Below are 22,238 nucleotides of genomic sequence, written 5' to 3'. Positions count from 1 at the left end.
GATTTGCGACTCTTTTTTGTCTTCCCCCCGCAATTCCCGAGAAATCCACTTTCTACTCTTCTGAACTTCTGAAACTCTTTAAAATTGTTCCTTTCATTTCTTCCTCGTATTCTCTAATTTCAACTCTCTACTCTCTACTTTTTTTTCTTTCTCACTTAGCACTCTACTTACCCCTTACACAACTCACATACTCTCACAATCTCAAAATGACTACTCCAACGCTGATCAACCTCCCCCCCTCCACCCTCAGATCCCGTCACTCCATCAGATATGGGCCCGTAAGATCTCCATTTCTTCTGCCTATCAACGTCGCAAGAAGAAGCATCACGGATTCAACTAATCTAACCTGAATGACATCGTGTTCGGCATAACAGTGGCACTCCAAACTCAGGACTCAGCGCCCTATCAACAACCGCCATAAAAGATGGCCACCAAGGTGCTCCCTTCCCACACGGTCGACACACCCATCAATCCTCCTCGGCATCAACTTCCTCAACAACAACTCTCGAAGCCGAACGCGCAGATCGTATTTCCCGTCTCGCAGGTTTAGAAAGAGTCGCAACCGCCCGAGCTGGAGGCCAATCTCCTGTCAACGCTGCCACTCCAACCTCCCACGCACCGGGTTACTTCGATAGTCCCGCGACGCTGAAAGAGCGCAGTACAGTGGGTAGCGCTAGTGCAACGGGTAGTGTTGGTGGACACACAACATGGGCTAGTGGAAGCGATGCATTCGAAGATAAAATGAGCGAAGACCACGATCACGACGATACATTCTCGAGCGTAAGTAACGTCAGTGATGAAGGGAATGCGTCTCTCGTTGGTTTTGGCGAGGGAGCAAATAGTACCATCAGTGGACCTACATCTCGACCACCAGGTTTAAATCGATTATCTTCTGGTGGTCATGGTAGACCTACATCCATGAGTTCAAATATGAGTCGACCGACTCCTTTATCGTCTTATTTGCAGCAACAGGCGCAGCAGGTGCAAACCCCGTCGCAGGTGGTGGATAATGGGATGATGTCTGCTTCTCCGGCAGGATCGAATACGCCTGAACCTTTGTCTGAAGATGCGAGGATGGTTGATGGGATGACGTTTGATAATGATATTGTTGATACTACGGTTCGAACACCGCGCTTTGCGTCACCTTCTAATCGGAGTAGTAGTGGGTTTGGAACGCCGGCGCGGGACTAGTTGTTGTATTGTCTGGAATGGAAAACATGGGAAACTCCAATTTGTTTGTAGGTAGATCAAGATTGTATCAGCTGGATGGCGTATGTTTCTGCTGTATCTTGATTATTCGTGTTTGAGTTGTACCAGGTTGGTTTGGGCGATGTGTATTTTTATGGACGAAAACGATGAGAGGGCCACTAGACTATGGCTGATAGTGATATTTCTGACTTATTCAAGTACTTGAATCCTAATACTCGGTATTGCAATGTCTAGTCAGATGTAGAGATAGTGGTACTATGTAGCAACGGTATCCCGGCGCAATTGTAGATCTAAGACTGGAGTGACAGTGGCGCTGGTATGTGCGATACAGCTTGTCCAGCATGTCGAGCAGAATCACTATTTACAATGAACTATACCGAGCATTCCAATAATACCCTCCTTTATCCTTTTATATACTCTTTATCATTTATTCTATATACTTTATACACTCTGTACGGCCAGATCCTCGGCAGACCCAATGACGGCATGCCGCCTCCGAGCGGAACACCCAAATTTTCTCGCTTTCACCTCTTCTTCTTCTCTTCCTCCCCCCCCACCACCCTCAAATCACCCTCCACACCTTCTTCCTTCTCGCCCATTTGCTGGCATTGACTTGTCTAGCATTTCAAACCGTTACCTCAAAGTACTTTTCTCTCCTACTAAAGGTACTTCAATTGGGTTTCCGTTCGCCCAATCGCGCTCGTCCCTCAATCAACATCTCCGGCCAAAGACCGATCCTCGCCTGCCACGTCGTCGCTTTTTCTTTGAAGCACACCAACTTTCTCCCCGAGCATTTCTCATAATCGAATCTTTCGATCCTACCTTTTTTTCTCGCGTCTTCTCGCTGGACTTTTCCTCTGGCTTCTGTTCGTTATAGCCTTGCTTGTGAAGTTCGGTTTCTCGGTCGCATTGTCTCGATAGCCCTGGTACATTACGCCAGTGTTTTGGAAACAAAGATCGCCTGCGAGGATATTTGCATCTAGATATTGAGATCTGCTTTTTTCTTTTGGTGGTTTAGTTTCTAGCATTTTGACTGTTCAAGATGGCCTCGACACAAATCGCATGTGGGTTTTTCCCCAAATCTTTCCCCTCCTGCCGTCCCTTCTATACACATCAACATTGACTCGAATGTGGAGCTGTCACACATGACAGAACACGGCTGCTGGTGCCTGATGAATGATGACTGACATTTTTGGCAGACCGCACTCTCAAAGGGATTGGCATCATGGATGCCGCCCCCTCTTATCAACCTTTGTCTGGCTTTGAGAGACCAGAGGGTAACCTGCGCTGCAGTGCCTACTCTCCATGTGGTCGTTACTACGCATGGGCTTCTCCCGAAAAGTATGTATAAGGTTCCTTCCGTGTGGGGATAAGTCTACCCGGTGTCTTTTCATATCTAACCGAATCTCTTTCGTTGCAGGGTGACCATTGTCGACTCTTCCGCCGGCAACGTTATCTCGACTATCCCAGCCGACAGCGTTTTCGAGGTGGGCTTCTCCCCTCTCGGTACTTACGTGATCACCTGGCAACGACCCAGCAAGGACGAGAACGGCGATGCTAGCAAGAACCTGAAGGTCTGGCGCTCCGTTGAGACTGGAGCAGAGCATTCGGTTGTGGGCAAGTTCGTCCAGAAGTCACAGACGGGCTGGAACTTGCAGTACACCGCCGATGAGAAGTTGTGCGCACGCGTCGTGACCAACGAGGTTCAGTTCTACCAGAGCGAAAATCTGTCGAACGTTTGGAATAAGCTGCGTGTGGAGGGGGTGGCGGATTTTGCCCTCTCGCCAGGACAGACCCATTCGATTGCGGTGTTTGTTCCTGAGCGTAAGGGCCAACCTGCCCAGGTCAAGGTGTTTATTGTGCCGCAATTCAACGCCCCGGTATCGCAGAAGAGCTTCTTCAAGGGTGATAAGGTCCAGCTGAAGTGGAACGCTTCTGGTACTACCTTGATTGTCCTTGCGCAGACAGAGGTGGACCGTACTGGAAAGAGTTACTATGGCGAGACTACTCTCTACCTGCTCAGTGCTAGCGGCGCCTTCGACTCGCGGATTGATCTCGACAAGGAGGGTCCCATTCACGATGTCAGCTGGAACCCCAACTCCAAGGAGTTCGGTGTTGTCTATGGCTACATGCCTGCGAAGACTACCATCTTCAACCTGCGCGGCCAGCCCAGCCACACTTTCCCTCTGAGCCCCCGAAACACTATTCAATTCTCGCCCCATGGGCGTTTCGTTCTGGTTGCCGGCTTTGGCAACTTGGCTGGTCAGATGGATATCTATGATATGGACAAGAACTTCCACAAGATTGCCACCGTTGAGGCTTCCAATGCCAGCGTCTGCGCTTGGTCCCCCGACGGCCAGTACATCTTGACCGCTACCACCAGCCCTCGTCTTCGTGTGGACAATGGCGTTCGCATCTGGCACGTTAGCGGTAGCCTGATGTACAACGAGGACATGACCGAACTCTATGATGTTACTTGGCGCCCAGCCAACATCATCAACCACCCTCTGGGTGACCCCTTCACCAAGTTGCCCGTTGCTCACCCCTCTGCCGCCGCATACCTGAGCACTCGCAAAGCCCCCGTCAAGCCCGCCGGCGCCTACCGTCCCCCCGGTGCTCGCGGTCAAATGACCCCCCTCGCTTTCAAGCGCGAGGATCAAGGTGGTGCCGCTTACGTCCGTGATGGTGCCGCTGGTGCCGGAATCGCCAATGGCTTCGGCAAGACCCGCCGCCGTGAGATTCCCGGAGCCGAGCCCGCGGAGGAGTACCTCCCCCCCTGGTGCCGCACCCGGTGGAGGTGTTGCCCTTCCCCCCGGCGCAGACTCATCAGAGAAACTCTCCAAATCCGCCGCAAAGAACAAGAAGAAGCGCGAAGCCGCCAAGAAAGCCCGTGACGACGAATCTCAAACCCCAGCCAACGCCCCCACCGGTCCCAGCCCAGACCGTAACCGCAACCGCGGCGGCAAGAACGGCGCTGCTAACGTCAATGGCAACGCCAAGTCCACTCCTGCTCCGGCTCCTTCTGCAGCTCCTGCAGCTCCGGCCGGAGCCTCCGTCGATCCTTCGGCTCAGGATAAGAAGATTCGCGGATTGTTGAAGAAGATCCGTGCCATTGATGAGTTGAAGATGCGTCTGGCTGGTGGTGAGAAGTTGGAGGATACGCAGATGAAGAAGATCCAGACGGAAGATGCTGTTCGTAAGGAGCTTGAGGCTGTTGGATACAATGGGTAGAGGGATTTCTCTTCCTAATGTAAAGTGAGATTGAGATGGCGCAGTACAGAGGTGGTGGTGAGGTGAGGTACTGTGGATATTGCACATAGTCCATAGTCTACGCCATAGTTCATATACAATTAAACTTACATCAAGTATTGTCATACTGCTTTTCTTTTAGTCGTAGTACGGTCTGTTGGCCAGAGCTACATCAAGGTAAATCACTACGCACGTATCCATTTGTATGGATATAGTAATGAAAATACTCGTTCAAGTAAGTGGTCGATTCTCCTGTCAAGTTCTTATGACTTGGCTTGAGTGGTGTCTAGAAGGCTAACACCACGCCATGATAATTAAGGGTTTCCTCGTGGTCCACTTTGATGATAGACGTACTTCTACTATAGACCAGGCGCAGTGATATCTAGTGAAGTCTTTCAGGAATCTGAATATGAAAAGGCCATAACCTGTTATTGGTGGTAGCAATACTCAGAAAATGAAACCAGTACGTGCTTCATGGGATGAGCTTCGTGGATTTCGCAATTAACAATGGGTCCTTCTCTTTTCTTCGAGATATTTACCATTTGTCGAGTGAGCCTATTGGTGAAATCCCGGAAGATTAAGGTTCGAGCAGTAATGATCTTCCTCTCTTGGAAAGATGGAGCAAAGTACCCAATTTTCAGCAAATTTATTGATGAAGTTGTTGAATAGGATTCACTCGCGCTGCTTTATCAATTGCCTGTGCGACACGCTTCACGTTGGTATTGTTGACTGCATTCAAGTATTAGCCCTTGTTTCAGTTTCACGAGCCGAGCACAATTATATTTATGCTGGAAGCAAAACTCACGTCCTGGTACTGAGATGCGTCCGGAAATCAGTATGTAAACGTGGCTATCTCGCATGTCTGATGCTTGATTTGAATCCAGGCCCGTGTAGGAAAACATGCCGATCTATAACCGTTAGATATTTGAAAACAGTTTCAAACGTAACTTCTCACCTGAGTCAGGAGATGATCCCAATTTCCCGGTGTTTCCAAGGAAATTAATTCATCATATAGTGCTTTCCGCATTTCCTTGATCCTAGAACTCATCACGTAGAGATCATCCAACCATCTCGTGAACAGAGTTTCATTTGTGAGAATTGTCGCTGCGATGGTAGCGCCTCGTTTCGCTGGCTGAGAAATTTGCCCTCGCTGAAGTCGCACCAAATGCCCTTTGACTTTCGATGCAGCCTCTGGAGATGCTGTCAGGAAGTGCAAAGCACCCACACGCTCTCCGTAAAGACCCATGTTCTTGGAGAATGATTGTGCGACTGCGAGCTCTAAGCTATCGCGAGAAGCAAAGTGTCTTAGAGCCCAGGCGTCTTCATCTAAGTTGCCCGAAGCAAACCCTTGGCTTTTATGTCTGGTAAGCCTTTATCTTGATTGCCTTAGACGAAAGAAAGTTCTGAGCCCACTTACTATGCACAGTCAAAGAAAGGGAACAAGCCTTTGCTCTCGCAGAGATCCGCAATTTTCTCCCATTGATCCTTTGTCGGGTCCAATCCTGTGGGGTTATGAGCACAGCCATGAAGTACGATTGCATCACCCGGATGAGCCTCTTTGGTGAGAGTATGAAGCATATCTTCGAAGTCAAGTGCCTTCTTCTGCGCGTTCCAGTATGGGTATAACTTCACATTGACCCCGGCTGTGGTCCAAATGTTTTCATGGTTTACCCAGCTCGGGTTAGATAGCCATACCGCAGATGGCCTGAGCGATTCGGATAAGAATCGAGCCCCGAGAGAATTAGCACCGGTCCCGGCTATGGTTTGCATGGAGACGAAACGATCTTTGGCGGTGGCTAGGGAACCAAAGAGTAGTTGTCTTGCTGCGATATAGAACGGCTTGTATCCTGAGATAGGGAGATAATCGTAACGACCCGAGTCCTCTGATAATTGAACAAGTTCTTCAGCCTGAAAAATAACCATCCTATAAGTTAGCTGAGGACCAATCAGAATGTTAAAAGGTTAAGTTTGATACGATGGAGTACCTCTTTCACAGTAGGCAATACCCACGGCTTCCCATGTTCGTCTCGGTAGATCCCTGATCCCAGGATCACTTTTGTGGGAACGGGATCGGCTGCGAATTCTTCTCTGAGGGCATAATGAGAATCCAGAGGGATATCATCAAGTCTTGAGAAATGGGATTGGGGTGCATGTGAGCCCATGATTACGTCTTTGGTGATTTCAAACTTCAGATTGGAATTGTAGCTGCCCTTGCATAATCTGACAACAAATATTAGCTATCACATTGTAAGTCAATGGAATTAGATATCCTCACGGGCATAGTAGTACAAAGTAAGGTATCGGATTAATTGAGGTAACACTCCACACTGGCATTTCCCGACATGAAAGTGCATACTTGAAGGTGAGAGTAGACATACTAGATTAGCTTACCTCTTGCTTATTGTTTCAAATATGGAACGGGTAAACGATGATTCCCGGACACAACTGAAGGTCAATATGACATTTGGTGTATCGTGAATATCAATGCCAGACAGAAGGAATGGAAAGTAGTAAAGAAAAGAAGAGAGTTGGTCAATGGAGTTGCGTTACGGGCCGGTCCGTGCTGTGGTGTTAGTAATATACACAGAAGTGATACAGCCACGATATAATCATCGTCTATCTCGACCTTTAGGAGATAAATTCCCCATCAGAATGCTAAATATGTTGGCTCCGATACACGAATAAGCCTGTCCCACCTACAAAATTAAAAATTCGAACTACTACGTCCCACGGAATCACTTAATCTAGCATAATGCAGTGTGAGCCTGCAAACCTTACATGCGGGTGGAGTTCTTTGGTTACACCCTAAAGAGTGGATATAACCCGAACTTTTTGAACAGGGTCTCGAGGTTCTTGGCAGGGGATTACGAGTATTTGACACCTTCATCTGGAAATGCCATTGAATTTGATGTTGTCAAGGCGTATAGTCATTGCTGCCAATCTTATACCAAGCATCACGACATACATGAGTCTACGCATATTAGCATTAGCTGTTTTTTTGCACGAAATATTGGGATAGAACCAGAAAACAACGTCACTAAGAAGTATATTCGAGTATGATATCAATCTCATATCTTCAGATTGAAGCCGTAGTAGTATATTCGCCTGGACATGTGATCAGTGCCTGCCTATTTCAAGCACAACTTCAACTTCAACTTGAACTTTTACTTTCTTCCTAGCAATTTACATCCGGAGCTAAAACTCAAACCGAAGCCCGATACTCTCATTTAATACGGAGAGCTTAAGCTTGCTGACTTGAGGCTCTCAGCCCACGGCTCGTGCTAAGATGTCAATCTCAGTGAAGTCCGCTCTTCAACGAAGCATTGGAGCGATTCGACTCCTCGAGGCCCATGATCGAATGTCAACCGATATCGTTCGAGATACCAGAGGTCCAAATGGCGAACTATTTGAAGGAGTCTGGATCAGCGGGTTGACACAGACCACATACCTGGGGCTTCCTGACACCGAGATCGTATCTCCTCTCTACCGTGCCATCCTGCAGGCCACAAACGTCAACTCATTGTCGTCGAGAGACCGCCCTCTATGTGCCGCATTTGACGCAGATAGCGGTGGACCTGTTGCTGATATTCCAGCATTAGTGGCTGTCCTTGCTACGATCGGCGTGTCAATGGTCATAATTGAGGATAAAGTATTGAGGGAGCCAGGCAAAAAGGTCAATTCTCTATTAACCGCCAATGGATCTCAATCTCAGGCAAACTCCACGGATTTCGGCAAAATAATCCAGACTTTCAAGGATTGTGCTGCTGGCACCGATCTGATGATAACTGCTAGGATCGAGTCGTTTAACGTGCGCATTGTTCAGGATGATCCGGATGAGGAAGCAGCCTCCATCCAAGCTTCGCTCGAGGATGCACTGTCTCGCGCTGAGATCTACACGAAACATGGAGCAGACTCGATTATGATTCACAGCAAAAGTCAGAAGTCAACGGAAGTCCTTACATTTATGAAGCGTTTTCGTCAGATTGATAAAACAACACCCCTCGTGGTAGTTCCGACCACTTACTCTACCACCACCCGAACATCTCTCGTCGATGCCGGTGCAAACGTGATCATCTATGCAAATCATTTGATGCGCGCAAAGATACACGCAGTCGAAAGTACTCTTTGGAGATTCCTCTCTCAGAACCCATACTTCTTCGACGTCGATGAGGAAGCAAGAGCATGCGTTGGCGCCAGAAATTTCGGCTGTCTCCTGCGTATATTGCCCGAAAGACAATATTATGAATCGGAGCACATTAGATTCAAAACGCTCTTGACAGAAATGCGGAGCAGTGCCATCAGGAATATGCGAGCTGCTACTACGGAGCTGGCCGGAGGCATAGAATCTGGTTGCGAGGCTGATGAACGGATCATCGCCGTCAAAGAATTGCTCAGTATCAATGCAGTCCAAGTGTCGATCATTTAGTCCATAAGTCGGAGTCTTTATCACGAAACTGATACTTTCAGAATAAAAGCAATGTTATTCCATTATTACCAATGATAGCCTTCCATCCTGTCAGATTATGAGCTCTCAGTTATTTCAAGCCATATGAATAGTAGCTCTTCTCCCCCTGTAAAACTTGAATGCGCCAATTATTTCCATCCTATTTCAAAAAAAAAAAAATTGAGCTCTAGATAATAGCACGCGCGCAATCTCGATATCTAGCAATAAGGCACGTGTTGGCTGCAAGTCTGCCTCTTCTATCAACGAATGTAGACCATTTCCCTGTTTGATGTATGTGTTACCCTTCATCTAACTTTGCGTGGGACAGTCCAGACCCGCAAGTACTATGGACCGGTTCATTCATATGTGAAGTTACAAAAGTCAGTCACTTCAGAAGCTGTGGAGACATCACAAGGTATGATGTGCTTGACTTAAATGTCACATTCGGAGCTGCTGTAGACGACGTTGCGGGGTGCAGGCTCTCAGTGGAGGGAAACGGTTCACACGAGACAATGGATTCGATCACTAGCCATATCGTGTCTATTCCCAGGACTTATATTTGGGTCGATGTCTTAGAGAGCTAATTTTATAAGATCATTCTAGTTTGATAGTATGGGTTCTGAAACGATTATTGAGGGAGTGAAAGATGGGTCTCCGTCAGAGAGACTCACCCACCTTGATGATCAGACCTTACGACTTTCATTTTCTAGACTTATTATTTCATACATTTGTCTCTGCTCTTGTTATTTTATTTCCTATCTTGATATGAATTCTACAACAACGGCTCTCCCCACAATTTCGAAAGCCCTATCCGCAGACTCAACAATCACCTGGGCAGGAACTGCTTTCTTGCTTGGGCAAACCACATTCCAACCACTGTATGGTCGTGTCTCTGATATCGCTGGCCGCAAGCCCGTTCTTCTAGTCTCGATGGCATGTATTATGATTGGTGACTTCCTCTCGGGGTGGGCAATGGGTCCTATCTGGTTATATGTGACTCGTGCACTCAGTGGTATGGGAGCAGGAGGGATAAGCTCACTAGTTTCCATCATAGTCAGCGACCTAGTTAGTCTTAAGGACAGAGGTAAGTACCAAGGTTTCGTGAGCATTGCCATCGGGGTAGGAGCTGTATGTGGCCCATTTCTGGCAGCTAGCCTTATACAGAGGAAGTCTGATGGGTGGCGTTGGACATTTTGGGTCCCGTCTATTCTTGCATTCGTGTGCATGGTCTTTTTGCTATTCTTTCTACCATTGAAGCGAGTCACAGGAAGCTGGCAGATTAAAACCAGACAAATTGATTGGCCTGGCGTTGTTCTATCTACGACAGGTATCGTTTTTCTATTGGTAAGCTATATACATCCTGTCGAATTTCGCTTCACAGTCGACCCATTCTATCTCCTCCACGAGTTCCATCTAGCCTGCCTGACTGATGAATATATCTAGTAGATACCTATAAGCTCCGGAGGCATAACTTGGCCGTGGAACAGTGGCTTTATAATTGGCTTGCTAGTCATTGGATGCCTCTCAATTGCAATTTTCGTTGTAGTTCAGGGTCTCTTTGCCAAACTACCTATCATGCCTTTGAATCTATTTAAAAAAAGATCTCTTACGATTCTGCTGATATCAGGTGCATTACATGACTATGTCTGGCAGTCAACCCAATACTTCATTCCTCTTTTTCTCCAGGAGGTCCGGGGATTTTCGCCTCTTAGAAGCGCGATGTTGACTTTGCCTTTCGTCCTTGCTCAGAGTATTGCAGGGGCTATATCTGGACCCTTGATGAGCCGGTTGGCTAGGTCCGTTGAAATTGATCATTTTGGCTGACTGGGTTCTAACTTTATGAAATAGGTTTACCCCAGTTCTACGCCTGGGATTGTTTCTGTGGTCTCTCGGTGCAGGACTACAGCTTCTATTCAATCGAAACACACACATCATTGTCTATGCGGTTGTACTTGCTATTGAAGGTGCAGGGGTTGGATTCACGCACCAGCCCGGTAAATTTTACCCTCCCAGTTTGGATGATACACGGATTAATTGAGATTCAATTTCTCAGGCCTAGTGGCTGTTCAAGCTCTAGCTCGAACAGAAGATCGCGCCGTAGCCACATCAACTCGAAACTTATTACGATCATTAGGCTCCGTCTTTGGCCTCGCTATCTCAACTGCAGCACAGCGCGCCGCCATGCAGTCGGCTTTGCCCAGCAAAGCGATATCGAGTGTAAATCACGGCATGTCAGCTAGAATGAGAGAGACCTTTCAAGATAATCCTTCATTGCTGGACGCAAAGATGGCCGGATTTAGAATTGTCTTCCTCAGTTTGGTCCCTTTGATCTCTTTGTGTTTTGTAGGTAACTTCCTAGTGCAGGATGTCACATTAAATGACACCACAGAGGATCAGAAGCTCAAAATAGAAGGTATGTTGACTATCTTTTCCTGTCTTTGACGTTTCTTGGAGAAGTGAACGTCGGACTGAGCGGTGCTAAATGATTGCATTTAGAGTCATCTTCATCAAATGGCTCAGAGTTTAGTTTATAGGGACTTGGGAAACAATGAATTAGTCTAATTAAATGCATGATTTGACCGCATAGCTGGAGCCTCAAAATTCCAATTGAATATACGTGATACCTCGTTACTCAACCTTTGCCCTATCAGTGATAATACTCTGTCTCTTTTATTTCGAGAGCACAAAAAACTCCATTATTCTAGACTCTGGAAGGATCATTATTACAATGAAATGACAGGGACGACAACGCGAAGGGAAATTCCGAATCATTTCTCCTTCTCGGTAAACTGGGGATTATTGATTAAATACGGATTCGGAAATTAGGACAGAATCCTCCCGGCACGCACCATACATTTTTGGAATTCTGGCATCGGATCAGCTGCCCCGCTCGCCTTGTCGACATCTGAAGATCTTGTCATAAAAGGGTAACAGAAAACTCGTAATATACCCGTCAAGCATTGATCAAGACTAGCCGTGGGATGCTGCTAAGTAGTTTGGTCGACCTGGAAAATCCACATTAGTCCTAATAGGATGGCAAGGGCATCTTTACAATCAACAAGATTGATTATTGGACATTTATGAAATGGCCCCAATTAAGGACGGGAGCGAGCCTTGCCCGTCCATTAGTACGACTCCACGAGTGTCGGATCTGCGAAGCGAAGGTCAATCTCGGCTTTCTTCTAAGACATATTGTCGATCGACGAGTCTCATCCCATTAACTTGGTCACCCGCAATTGTTTATTGGTGCAATCATTCCATCCAAACCGAGGAGACATCGTCGTCTTCGGAGGTCCTGCACATCTGAGATTTTCGCCTGATGCCACCTCCATCCTACAGTCCTACGGGATTCCGGAACGACTTCCCGCATGGCGATCCGAACTCCACCATCCGAACACTTGGTCGAGTCTTTTGTTTTCGCGGTGCGGATCTTGATACCGAGCCCGTGTGGGAATGATATGGAACTATCACTGTCACTTAACCACTTCTGATAACAATGTAAAACAGGGGTCTTTAGTAGAATGTGCCAAGACACTTTGCGGGAGCTAATTTAGATGCTTTCGCGTAGTAGAGAAGGGATATCGAAGGGCAGGCTTTTCGGGGAGGTTAGTTGACAAAAAGGAGAGAACAGGTAAGCCTATCCGTGGATTAGGAAGGCATGCAGAATAGGTGTGACTTGGGACGTTTGCTTGGTCCACCTTTTCTGTAAAACTGGTGATAATGTTTTTCAGCATCATAAGATGTCAAGCAAGGAGATTGATTTTATTGCTTTTCGGACCATAGATTGAATGAATTCGAGTATAATCATTAACTTTTAATATCGCTATACGTTTTCTCTCGCGTGGCTGTAATGCCCACCATCACCAAGGTCATTCTCCGCTGTCGTTCGTATAACCTCGAACGTCTGGTGAATGCCCACTTCCATTCTTCCAGGAAGTGGAGGATGATGCACATTAAGTCCTTCCTCACTACTGCTTGGACTGGCGGGCCTTGCCCTTGATCGCTTCGAGTCTCTTCGGCTCTCAACGTTTGTCACCATAACTGACACCTTATCGGGCCTCAAGTCGTGTGCGTCGGCCCCATTCATTGATCCCAGAGGTACTGGATTCCCACTCAAACCTCCGGTACGACGACCAAAGGACTTTGCAATTCCGGCCGAATATGATGGGTCTGCGCGCGTGCCGAACCAGTGACGTAGGAGGGGACGAAGCGTTGCGAGACTGCCGGCTGTAATACCTAAGCCGATCTCAAGGTTGGACCAATAGGCGATTTGTACGGTAGAAACTTTTAGTACGTTAGTATTTTTTTTGGAGCCGTCAAAGTTAGTCTGGAAGCTTGATGTTGACATACATAAGAAATCATCAAGATCAAGGAAAGTGCTAACAAAGGGAATACGAACAATAACGGCAGAGGAGGCACTAAAGAAGAGTAAGTAACAGAGTGATATCGTGGAAGAGGAGGGTCACTCACATGCAAGCCATACTCAAAATTCCAATTACCGCAATTTTCGTCTGTTGCTTCATTTGTAATTGGTGCACGACAAAAACTGGTAAAAGACCAACAGTAAAGTCACAGATTGCGGCAAACGCACTGTAGACGTAGGTCATAGCTACGATGATCTCCATATTGATGCAGCTGCCTTGACCCTCAATATTTCTGACTGGGTGCCAGGCTAAACGATCCCAGAAGTAAGACAGAGGCTTGCATTGCAAGAGCATCAAGAACATGAAGACAAGTCCAGCTAAAACCGTCAGGACCATAACAAAATATAAGGTCCATAGATGTACTCGTTTGATGCAGATGCGCATCAGGAAAATGCAGATTGAAATTTTGCAAAAAATTGATGCAAAGCAAAATCCAATTTCACACAGCCACCAATACTATCATCAGGGGACCGAGTTAGCTCGAATATCAATGAAGATGGGGGATTGTAGCAGGCTTGACGTACCTTCATCGCGATGACTCGCTCTTCGGGTTCAACATTATACCAGTGTCGTCCATTGCCGTGTAAGCCCGCTCCAATCATTGATGCGGAAAACATTATATACCAAGCCTTTGGTTGTTATTAGTCCGTCTGAATGTCCAACGAGACACTTGAATCTCAAAGATTTCGTGACTTACCATAGCCACCACCATGGAACCATCATCCCACCCAAATGCCTTCACCAAACGAAGACGGACATAACATCGAAGTACCACCGTTATAAAAGCTATTGTCATAAATGTAGCCGCAACGGCTATAATGGCATGATTCTGGTGGTCCTCCTGACTGGACATCCCGACAGTGAGAGCGAAGAACGCCCTGTGGAAGTTGTTTACCTGAGACACCAGGACCCTCACAACAAAGTAAAAAAAAAGTTTCTGAAAAGCCGGAGAACGTGGAGTTGATAAACAGTCGGTGTCAGGGGCAATCTTGCATGTATTGGGCTAGAGCATTCGAGTCCCCATAAACCTTCATCAAAAGAGCCAGAACGTAGTAGTCAAGAGTCTAAGTGTTCTAGTGCGAGCCACACACGGCATCGACATATATTGACCAAAAGACTGCCGAACAGAAAGACTTGTCGGGCTACCGGGGACCCGCTACCTTTTCTTGCAATCCAGTGGCCTAGTAAAACTCATCTCCGAGAAGAGGGTCTTCTGATACGCTAAATGGAAGAGTTTAGGGGCTCGTGGAGCTAACGGTCACCGTCTAGCGTAACTTGGGTTGGATGAGCGGTGCAGATCCACTAAAACGCGGGTCAGGCAGCCGAAGCGGGCAAGGAACTGTAACCCACAAGCTAGAAAATCAACAAGGAAACTGACTGTCGACAGATACCGAGGTCTTCATTCCCTGGCAGGGAATTCCCACCTGCTGGATTGGTTGATGTCGTGGAGACCCCAAAACGAGAATTTGACAGGGGGGCGTTCCATGAAGATCTTGTATATTTGACAGCTCGGATCGATGAATGTCAAATGACAGCTCTGATAAACTTTTAACTTGAAAGTTTCCAAGGTTTCTAATATGGAGATACCTATCTATTATATTAATTACCCCATACTTCTTACATACCGATCACTGCATGTATCATCTTGGGGACTTTATATTGAGACGAACAAGTGTCAGACTCGACCCGTTCGCCCAGGATTCGAAATGAAATTCATCAGACCTAAAATCCTTTTGGGGGGAATTCCGGTGGGAAAAGGATCAGTAAACGCGGATCAGTGGATAGAAGTCTTATGGGGCGTACTAAAGGGGCTGAATAGGAAATCCGCTTAGTTCCGCCACACGACGAATGGATTTAGGGCAAAATTCATCCAATTTACAGTGACGATCACCACGTATGTTGTCTCAATTTGCAAGGTGTGAACTCCTTATACACGAAAATGTGTGCGTGGAATACAATGCCGAGCAGTTTTGATCCACTTTGCCCAGAGAGCCTCGTGTACAGTCATGCTTGAGTCAGGGTTCAAAAATGATTCATGCATAGTATGGAGTATAAATTCAATAACGTAAAGAGAATCAGTTCAGCTCTATATAACAATCAGAAAGGTATGTACTATTATGTTCACATAGTATACCTTTTCGACCGTTGAGAGATTAATTGACCATTCGAGAACAAGGAAACGCCGTGTAAAAATAGCAATCAACACGGGCCGCATAGAGGCTGAAACGTCTTTTTGAACGGGAACACCGAGCATAAGGAAAAATTGCATCCGAAAAGTTCCATTCAGATGAACTCTAGATAAACTCCCGTTCATAACTCGAAATCGGTCACGGATCAGTAGACAGTTATGGCACAGTCCGTGGCCTTGAACCGGATCCATCAATCTAAAACACGAGATATCCCAGGGTTTTGGAACTTTCAGTGTTAGCGTATCACCAGGGCTTCTTGAAATCTTGGAATAGTTGGCTGGATCATTCTTCAGAGATAATTCTGCTGATAGATAGTTATGTATAAATTGGCTGCATACTGTACATGAGATTGCTTAGCCTTCTTATCCCCACACCGGTGCAATATTTTTCAGACTACTCTTATAGTATACCTGTGTAGTAGTATTGCATGTTGCTTCAAGTCATACTAGTACCAGAGAGGCTCTCCTAGGTAGGCTATTTCAAGATGGAAAACGACATGCTGGTCATCAGATACTTTATGTTCATTGGACGATGGTAAGATTCTAGAAGGCCCTGAACTAGTAAAAACAGATCACGCAAATAGGTTAAACGACAAAGACCGCTTAACCCGGTTCCATCCGGAATCACTCTCAGGCTTTGGGTTGGCAATACGCTCCCATTCACCATTGAACGCGTTGACGAGCCAGCTCGAAAGACCTATAGTCCATATTAGTCACTTCTCCCGTATTAACATACTATGTCCTGGGAAACTTACGTTCATAGACTAGGGTGTGACCGTTATGGAAGTTGATGCTGTGATCTGAGTCGGGGAATACCTGCACATCATAGTTGTCGATATTTGCCAAGTCTAGCTTGTCGAGTAAGACAAGAGTGTTTTGGAGATGGACGTTATCGTCTGCGACGCCATGCATGATCATGAAGCGAGTATTCTCGCCTAATGCTGCAACGTCGCTAATCGTTGAATTCTCATAGCCTTCAAGATTATGCTGCGGCATGTGCATGTAGCGCTCGGTATATATAGAATCTGTGACGAATCATAAGTTAGCATGATGTCCTCACTCCGAGTCTTAGGAATATCAAATTACCATAGTATCTCCAATCAGTAACAGGTGCTACTGCTACACCGTATTGGAATGTCTGGCCCGCGTCCTGTTCAAGAACCTTCAAAGTCATGAACCCACCATAGCTCCAGCCCCAGATAGCCAAACGACCTTCGTCAACATAAGGCTTGTCAGCCCAGATCTTTGCTGTTTCGATTTGATCATTTGCTTCGTAGTGGCCCAGATTGCCACGGACGATGCAGCGAGCCTCACGCCCGATGAACCCTGTTCCACGACCATCAACAGTAACCACAATGTAACCGAGACTAGAGGCAACATAGGATTGAAAGTCGATTGTGAATTTGCGGTCAACTGTTTGAGATCCAGGACCACCATATAAGAAGAAAAGAACTGGGTATTTCTTCGATGGGTTGAAGTGTGGTGGTCGACGTTCGAGCACCTGGAGAGTATACCCGTCGATCGTCACGTTCGTGTAGACTTCGGCAGGCAGCGCATATTCTTGCACCATCTTGACAATTCGCTCATTCTCTTCAATGACCTCTTCATATTCGATTTCATCACCTTGCGTGTTGACAATAGATTGCCATGGCACCCCTGGGCCCTTAGACGTAAGCAGACCATATCCAGCGCCTTCGGAGAATGAGATATCAAAGTATCCAGGCTTGGATGTATCAGTCAAAGCCCGCAGATCAGATCCATCAAGCTTAACAGAGTATATATGTCTCTGGGTGGGTGCTTCTTTGGTTGACACGAAGTAGACCAAGTTTCTGTTCAAATCAACTGCAGAAGGTGCCTTTACGACTTCCCAATTGCCCTTTGTAAGCATTTTTGGCTCCGAGCTGTCAATTGGTGAAAAGTAGGCTAGGTGGTCATAACCCTCATGAGTAATAGTATCAACGTAGCCATCCTCCGATCGACCATTCGTGGGATCCGCAGGAATGAACCGAGTCGTTTGCGAGGGCTCAACCCAGCCGCCATCCAATGCAGCAACATCCTCTGATCGAACAAGCTTACCAGTTCGAGCTTTGGTATCAAGAACAAATATTTTGACAATGTCACTCTCGCGGTTAGTTTCGCGAACAATGACGTTGCCTCCAGTTGCCCAGACAGTCTCGATGATAATTCGATCATCATCGGCAAAGTCGTCTGGCATATCGATAGAAAAACACCTCATTCTTCTCCACGTCATAGAACTGTAAATCGACTACTGGGTTGGGAGCTCCAGCCTTAGGGTACTTGATTTGTCTGACCTCTGGGTAGTTCTCAAGGCCAGGCAGCGGAGCCTTACCTGAAGGGCGCGAGAGGAAGTATTGAACTGGATACTCGGGGACTGCAGTTTCGTTTGTCCGCAAGAAGGCAAGGAATTTTCCATCCTTTGACCACCAGGTACCAGTGTTGCCAGCAATAACTTCCTCCTCGTAGACCCAGTCAGGGACACCATAGAAGAAATCCGCACCGCCATTTTTGGTGATGGGAATCACTTCTGACGAGGACAATTTGCGCAAGAAAACATTATTCTCGCGAACAAAGACGACGGCATCAGACTGGGGCGACCAAATAGCCAGCTGAACTCGATCACTTAAATCACCAGGGTCCAAAGGCTCAGCCTTTTGAGTGGCGACATCAAATATCCAATACCTTCCATAGAACGAGTGTCTCCAATTACTCTGATAATCTGACAAAATCAAGACTTTCTCCAGGTTCGGACTCGGCCAAGTCATACCGGGATAGATTATTTTCCCATCAACCTCGAAAGACGCCTTCTTCATCAGAACCCTTGTGTCCAGAGCACTGGATTCGTCCTTGCGACTTCGAATATCTTCCACTCGCAAATATCCATCCCCAGTCTCACCTTGTTCAACCAAGAGACCATCCTCACCATTTGGCCCAGCAATCCAAGAAATGTCATGCGACCGAGGTAACCATTCACCCCTCAAAACTTGTCCCAATGTCACCGACTTCCCGTAGCTCGTACTCCCCGTAGCAGAGTGTGGATCATGAATGCTGACAGTCGAAACGGACGAGAGTGCCGCGTTGCTAGGTCTCTTCTGCGTCAGGAACAGCACAAATGCAAGTACCCAGCCACCAACACAGAGCAAACCCAACGCCCACAAGACGCGGCGTGTTCGAAACAATGAAGTCGGCTTTTTTCGACTCGGTAAAAAGGGTTCGTTAGATCCATCATCCTCTCCATCCTCTATATCGCGGTATCGTTGTTCATCCATCTCTCCATTGCCAGCCGCGGCTAACATGCTTGCCTTGTGAGCTTCGAGGAATGTCACAGAAGCCACCGATAAGCCCGAATCAGTCGATGTTTGAGATGCAAGTGAAGCTGACCGCTGATGCGTTAACGGTACAGCCTCGGGGTTGCCTTCCTCGCTGAGCTTCCCCATGGTTGTTAACTGGCAGAGCACGAATGCGGTAGAGCTGAGGTTCCCAATCGTTCCTTATCGGTGGAGCCCGGGGTTTCGCACTAGAGAGGGGGATCACTACTGATATCACAGAACGCAAAACTCACTCTGTATCATATATAGTGCTTGGGGTCTGTGCTGCCTTGTCAATGAGAGTGTCGACAATTTTCAGACATGGAATGGGATTTCTCAGGGTGTAAACGTCTCGTATCCAGGGTCAAGAAAAGTACAGGACGCGTTAGCGTATGCAGACAAAGCATGATGGCCGAGGCACGCCTTATTGAGTCCCATTTTTGATCAATCCTGTGGCGAGAACGGGGCCTTTCGATTAAATAGTCCGAAAATGGTGCTCAATAGGAGATTATTCTCGGCTGGAAAGTTGCCCTCGACTCATAGCGGCAATGAGCTAGGATGACGCAGTGAGGGGATTTGCTGGTTATTGTGACAAGAATATATACTATGTGAAGAAGATAGCAATAGCAGTGATAGATTGATCGAAAGATGGGCTGCAATTGAAGACGTTACTCGGTGGAGAAAATAAAGAAGGACTTGAAAAGAGTTCAGCTTGGGTGCTTTTCTTTGTTGACACCCGCGCATCTCACTAATGACAGCATCTAACTACAATCATGTACTGCTTCACAGTGATCATATATGGTCTCAACTTAATACTGAGAAGGATGAGAGGTCCAATTAATCAGATATAACTTGCTAGTTTATAGCGTCTGTCTTCTTTGTAAATACCGACCTAGCGCATGCAAATCAATGTGCTCTTATGGCACGCTTCATATACACCTGGATCATGTTTGCTGGGCAGCAGACATGAGTGGAAAAGGAAAACGTTACATAGATTTTACAAAAACTACTACGATGCGATTAGAAGTTAGAAAGACTTGCTAATAATACCTTAGCATTATTCTGTCCAATCCAAGATCTATGTCAAAACGGATATTTTTTAGTAGTAATTACTCGTCGCGACGGTATCGCAGTTCATCATACAGCTCTAGGCAGAGGTCCTTGAAGCCATCTACCGCGACAGAGCAATGTCGTCAATTCTCATGATCATCTTCACAGTCTCTGCAGCCAGCTCAATTGCGCTGGTGCTAACCAGCAGGGGCTGGAGAATGTTCTCCTCCGTAATGTCATCCTTGACACCTCCGCTGCGGATGCTAACTCCGGCATTGTGCTGACCTTGCGCGTGGCGGTGACGCAGATCCGTAACAACCTTGATCGAGTTCAAACCGGCGTTCTCGGCCAGGGTGGTGGGGATGACCTCCATGGCATCGGCGAATGCCTTCCAGCAAATGGATTCCGTGCCAGTGAGCTCACGGGCACGCATGGCAAGGGTGTGAGCTACCTCGACCTCGGGAGCACCACCACCAGCAATCATGGCGCGCTTCTTGACAAGACAACGGATGACACACAGGGCATCGTGGAGGGAGCGCTCGGCCTCATCCAGAATCAGACTGTTGGCACCGCGAGCGACAATCGACACGGTTTGGTTGACAGGCGCGGCAGGGGCCTTGATGCCGGTGATCTTGACGTAACGGGCACCGGAGGATTGGACCTCCTCAACAAGGTCAGCGGTACCAAGCTTGTCCTCGGTGAAGCTGTCGACGTTGGCAACGGGCTTGCAGCCGAGACTCTTGCACAGGAACTCGACTTCGTCGCGCTCAATGTCCTTGATGGCGAGGATCTTAAGGCGGGAAAGGAAATGCAGGGAGAGTTCGTTAACGGCGTCACGGAGGATCGACTTCTGGATCAGAAGCACGTTACACTTGGTCTTTTGGATCTTCTTGACCATGTTCAGTAAGTACTGGCGCTCCTCTTTCAGAATCTTATCCATCTGGCGGTAGTCGTTCACAACAATTTGGTTCTCCATCTAATATTGGGTTAGCTCTGCAATCCAGTTTATTTCTTTTCTGAAACCCAAAAAAGTCACGTACATCGGGCTTAGGCGGGCTAAGCTGGAACTGGATGAGACCTATCCGAGCCTTCTCAATTCTTGTCGGGCCACCGCTGCTCTTGATAACGGGCTGGTTCAATACCAAGCCATCAATCATCTCACTGTCCTCAATGGTACCGCCAACCTTCTTAACAATTCGGATGTTCCGTAGATCGACATTATCGGCGGTCTTGGGGTCAACGACCTTCAGCACGGAGTCGACGGCCATGGGGCCGAGAAGGCCGGAGTGCTGAGAGACAATCTTGGAGGAGAGGGAGGTAGAGGCAGCTTGGAGGAGAGTGGCGCGGTCGGTCAGGTTGATAGGACGGGACATGTTGTGGAGGATCTCGACAGCGGCGTTGGCAGCACGCTGGAAGGATTCGGAGATGACGGTGGGGTGAATGCCCTTGGAGAGCAAACGTTCAGCGGCACCGAGCAGGCTGCCAGCAATGACAACAACAGAGGTTGTACCGTCACCAGCCTCAACATCCTGTGCAGCACTCAGATCGACAAGCATACGAGCAGCGGGGTGCATGACGCTCATATCCTTCAGCATAGTGTTGCCATCGTTGGTCTGCGGGGGGTCAGTTGGAGGGGTCATGGGGGGATGAACATAGAATTGCGTACGATAATGGTGTTTCCCTTGGGAGTTTGGATCTTGAAAGGCGTTAGTATCTCACTCAAATATGTTGACCGCGATGTACTTACCATCTTATCCATACCCCTGGGTCCCAAAGACTGTTTGTCCGTTAGCCCCTCATCTCTGTATATTTTGTTGAAGTGAGCATCATTCGTTACGTACAGTTCGAATGGCATCAGCGACAGCTAGGTAATTGTTAGCAAAGATCTTTTCATCATCCCCAGCATTCATGACATACCTCGAGCGGCGAGAATGTTCGAAGACCGCACGGCCATAGGCTTCTCCTTGTCCTGAAACGGGCATCTCAGCAATCAGTCCACACAAAACAGCTTTTTTCTCCAGGGGCGCACCTTGAAGGTATTGTTACCAGCGCCTCCCTGAGACACTGCAGCCGCCATCTTGAATGTCGATATTCAGAAGCAACTGGAATAAAATAGACAGAAAGGAGAAGGGTGAATTTGGCGGAGGTGGAGGACACACAGGGAAATTCTGCGAGGTTCGGGGGCGGTGATGAAGCTTGGCATTGATTAGTGAGTCGAGCTCAACCGCAGCTCTCTCTTCCTCTGCTACATCACCACCTTCCGCCGCGCTACTTCAACCTCCACCCATCTACTCCCCCCATATTCCCGGAGTACTTTTGATATTGCATCAATTATCTATCTGAACAAC

At 47.4% G+C, this 22,238-nt stretch overlaps 9 protein-coding genes across 9 annotated transcripts; 5 read left to right on the top strand and 4 right to left on the bottom strand.

The window, feature by feature from the left end:
- Nucleotides 1-270: 270 nt before the first annotated feature.
- N7469_005411 (uncharacterized protein) lies at nt 271-1,191 on the top strand (the record flags this gene model as incomplete). The annotated part of the gene is made up of 2 exons (XM_056644331.1): nt 271-278; nt 375-1,191. The coding sequence occupies 2 exons, from the start codon at nt 271-273 to the stop codon at nt 1,189-1,191; spliced, it is 825 nt and encodes a 274-aa protein (XP_056501145.1).
- Nucleotides 1,192-2,251: 1,060 nt separating this feature from the next.
- On the top strand, nt 2,252-4,440 carry N7469_005410 (translation initiation factor 2A; the record flags this gene model as incomplete). The annotated part of the gene is made up of 4 exons (XM_056644330.1): nt 2,252-2,273; nt 2,409-2,550; nt 2,630-3,942; nt 4,007-4,440. 4 exons carry the CDS (start codon nt 2,252-2,254, stop codon nt 4,438-4,440), a joined length of 1,911 nt encoding a protein of 636 aa, XP_056501144.1.
- A 664-nt stretch (nt 4,441-5,104) lies between these two features.
- Nucleotides 5,105-6,695, bottom strand: N7469_005409 (uncharacterized protein; the record flags this gene model as incomplete). The annotated part of the gene is made up of 5 exons (XM_056644329.1): nt 5,105-5,187; nt 5,264-5,366; nt 5,414-5,810; nt 5,876-6,393; nt 6,444-6,695. Coding segments are annotated over 5 exons (1,353 nt in total), but the record flags the coding sequence as incomplete, so codon positions are not given.
- A 1,049-nt stretch (nt 6,696-7,744) lies between these two features.
- On the top strand, nt 7,745-8,884 carry N7469_005408 (uncharacterized protein; the record flags this gene model as incomplete). Its single annotated transcript, XM_056644328.1, has 1 exon — nt 7,745-8,884. The coding sequence occupies one exon, from the start codon at nt 7,745-7,747 to the stop codon at nt 8,882-8,884; it is 1,140 nt and encodes a 379-aa protein (XP_056501142.1).
- Nucleotides 8,885-9,667: 783 nt separating this feature from the next.
- On the top strand, nt 9,668-10,077 carry N7469_005407 (uncharacterized protein; the record flags this gene model as incomplete). The annotated part of the gene is made up of 2 exons (XM_056644327.1): nt 9,668-9,986; nt 10,067-10,077. 2 exons carry the CDS (start codon nt 9,668-9,670, stop codon nt 10,075-10,077), a joined length of 330 nt encoding a protein of 109 aa, XP_056501141.1.
- Nucleotides 10,078-10,621: 544 nt separating this feature from the next.
- N7469_005406 (Major facilitator superfamily domain general substrate transporter) lies at nt 10,622-11,459 on the top strand (the record flags this gene model as incomplete). The annotated part of the gene is made up of 4 exons (XM_056644326.1): nt 10,622-10,698; nt 10,751-10,896; nt 10,956-11,315; nt 11,437-11,459. The coding sequence occupies 4 exons, from the start codon at nt 10,622-10,624 to the stop codon at nt 11,457-11,459; spliced, it is 606 nt and encodes a 201-aa protein (XP_056501140.1).
- Nucleotides 11,460-12,725: 1,266 nt separating this feature from the next.
- On the bottom strand, nt 12,726-14,179 carry N7469_005405 (uncharacterized protein; the record flags this gene model as incomplete). The annotated part of the gene is made up of 5 exons (XM_056644325.1): nt 12,726-13,186; nt 13,253-13,320; nt 13,373-13,782; nt 13,851-13,955; nt 14,024-14,179. The coding sequence occupies 5 exons, from the start codon at nt 14,177-14,179 to the stop codon at nt 12,726-12,728; spliced, it is 1,200 nt and encodes a 399-aa protein (XP_056501139.1).
- Nucleotides 14,180-16,086: 1,907 nt separating this feature from the next.
- On the bottom strand, nt 16,087-18,969 carry dapB (dipeptidyl aminopeptidase dapB; the record flags this gene model as incomplete). The annotated part of the gene is made up of 4 exons (XM_056644324.1): nt 16,087-16,211; nt 16,270-16,539; nt 16,601-17,687; nt 17,746-18,969. The coding sequence occupies 4 exons, from the start codon at nt 18,967-18,969 to the stop codon at nt 16,087-16,089; spliced, it is 2,706 nt and encodes a 901-aa protein (XP_056501138.1).
- Nucleotides 18,970-20,011: 1,042 nt separating this feature from the next.
- On the bottom strand, nt 20,012-21,967 carry N7469_005403 (chaperonin-containing T-complex subunit CCT4; the record flags this gene model as incomplete). Its single annotated transcript, XM_056644323.1, has 7 exons — nt 20,012-20,866; nt 20,931-21,503; nt 21,557-21,586; nt 21,638-21,667; nt 21,732-21,754; nt 21,808-21,859; nt 21,920-21,967. The coding sequence occupies 7 exons, from the start codon at nt 21,965-21,967 to the stop codon at nt 20,012-20,014; spliced, it is 1,611 nt and encodes a 536-aa protein (XP_056501137.1).
- Nucleotides 21,968-22,238: the final 271 nt, after the last annotated feature.

The sequence above is a fragment of the Penicillium citrinum genome (genome assembly GCF_028827155.1).
Source record: "Penicillium citrinum strain IBT 23319 chromosome Unknown utg000004l:1.0-2404223.0:1.0-2405248.0, whole genome shotgun sequence".
Taxonomy (NCBI): domain Eukaryota; kingdom Fungi; phylum Ascomycota; class Eurotiomycetes; order Eurotiales; family Aspergillaceae; genus Penicillium; species Penicillium citrinum.
This window is presented reverse-complemented; position numbering and strand designations above follow the sequence as displayed.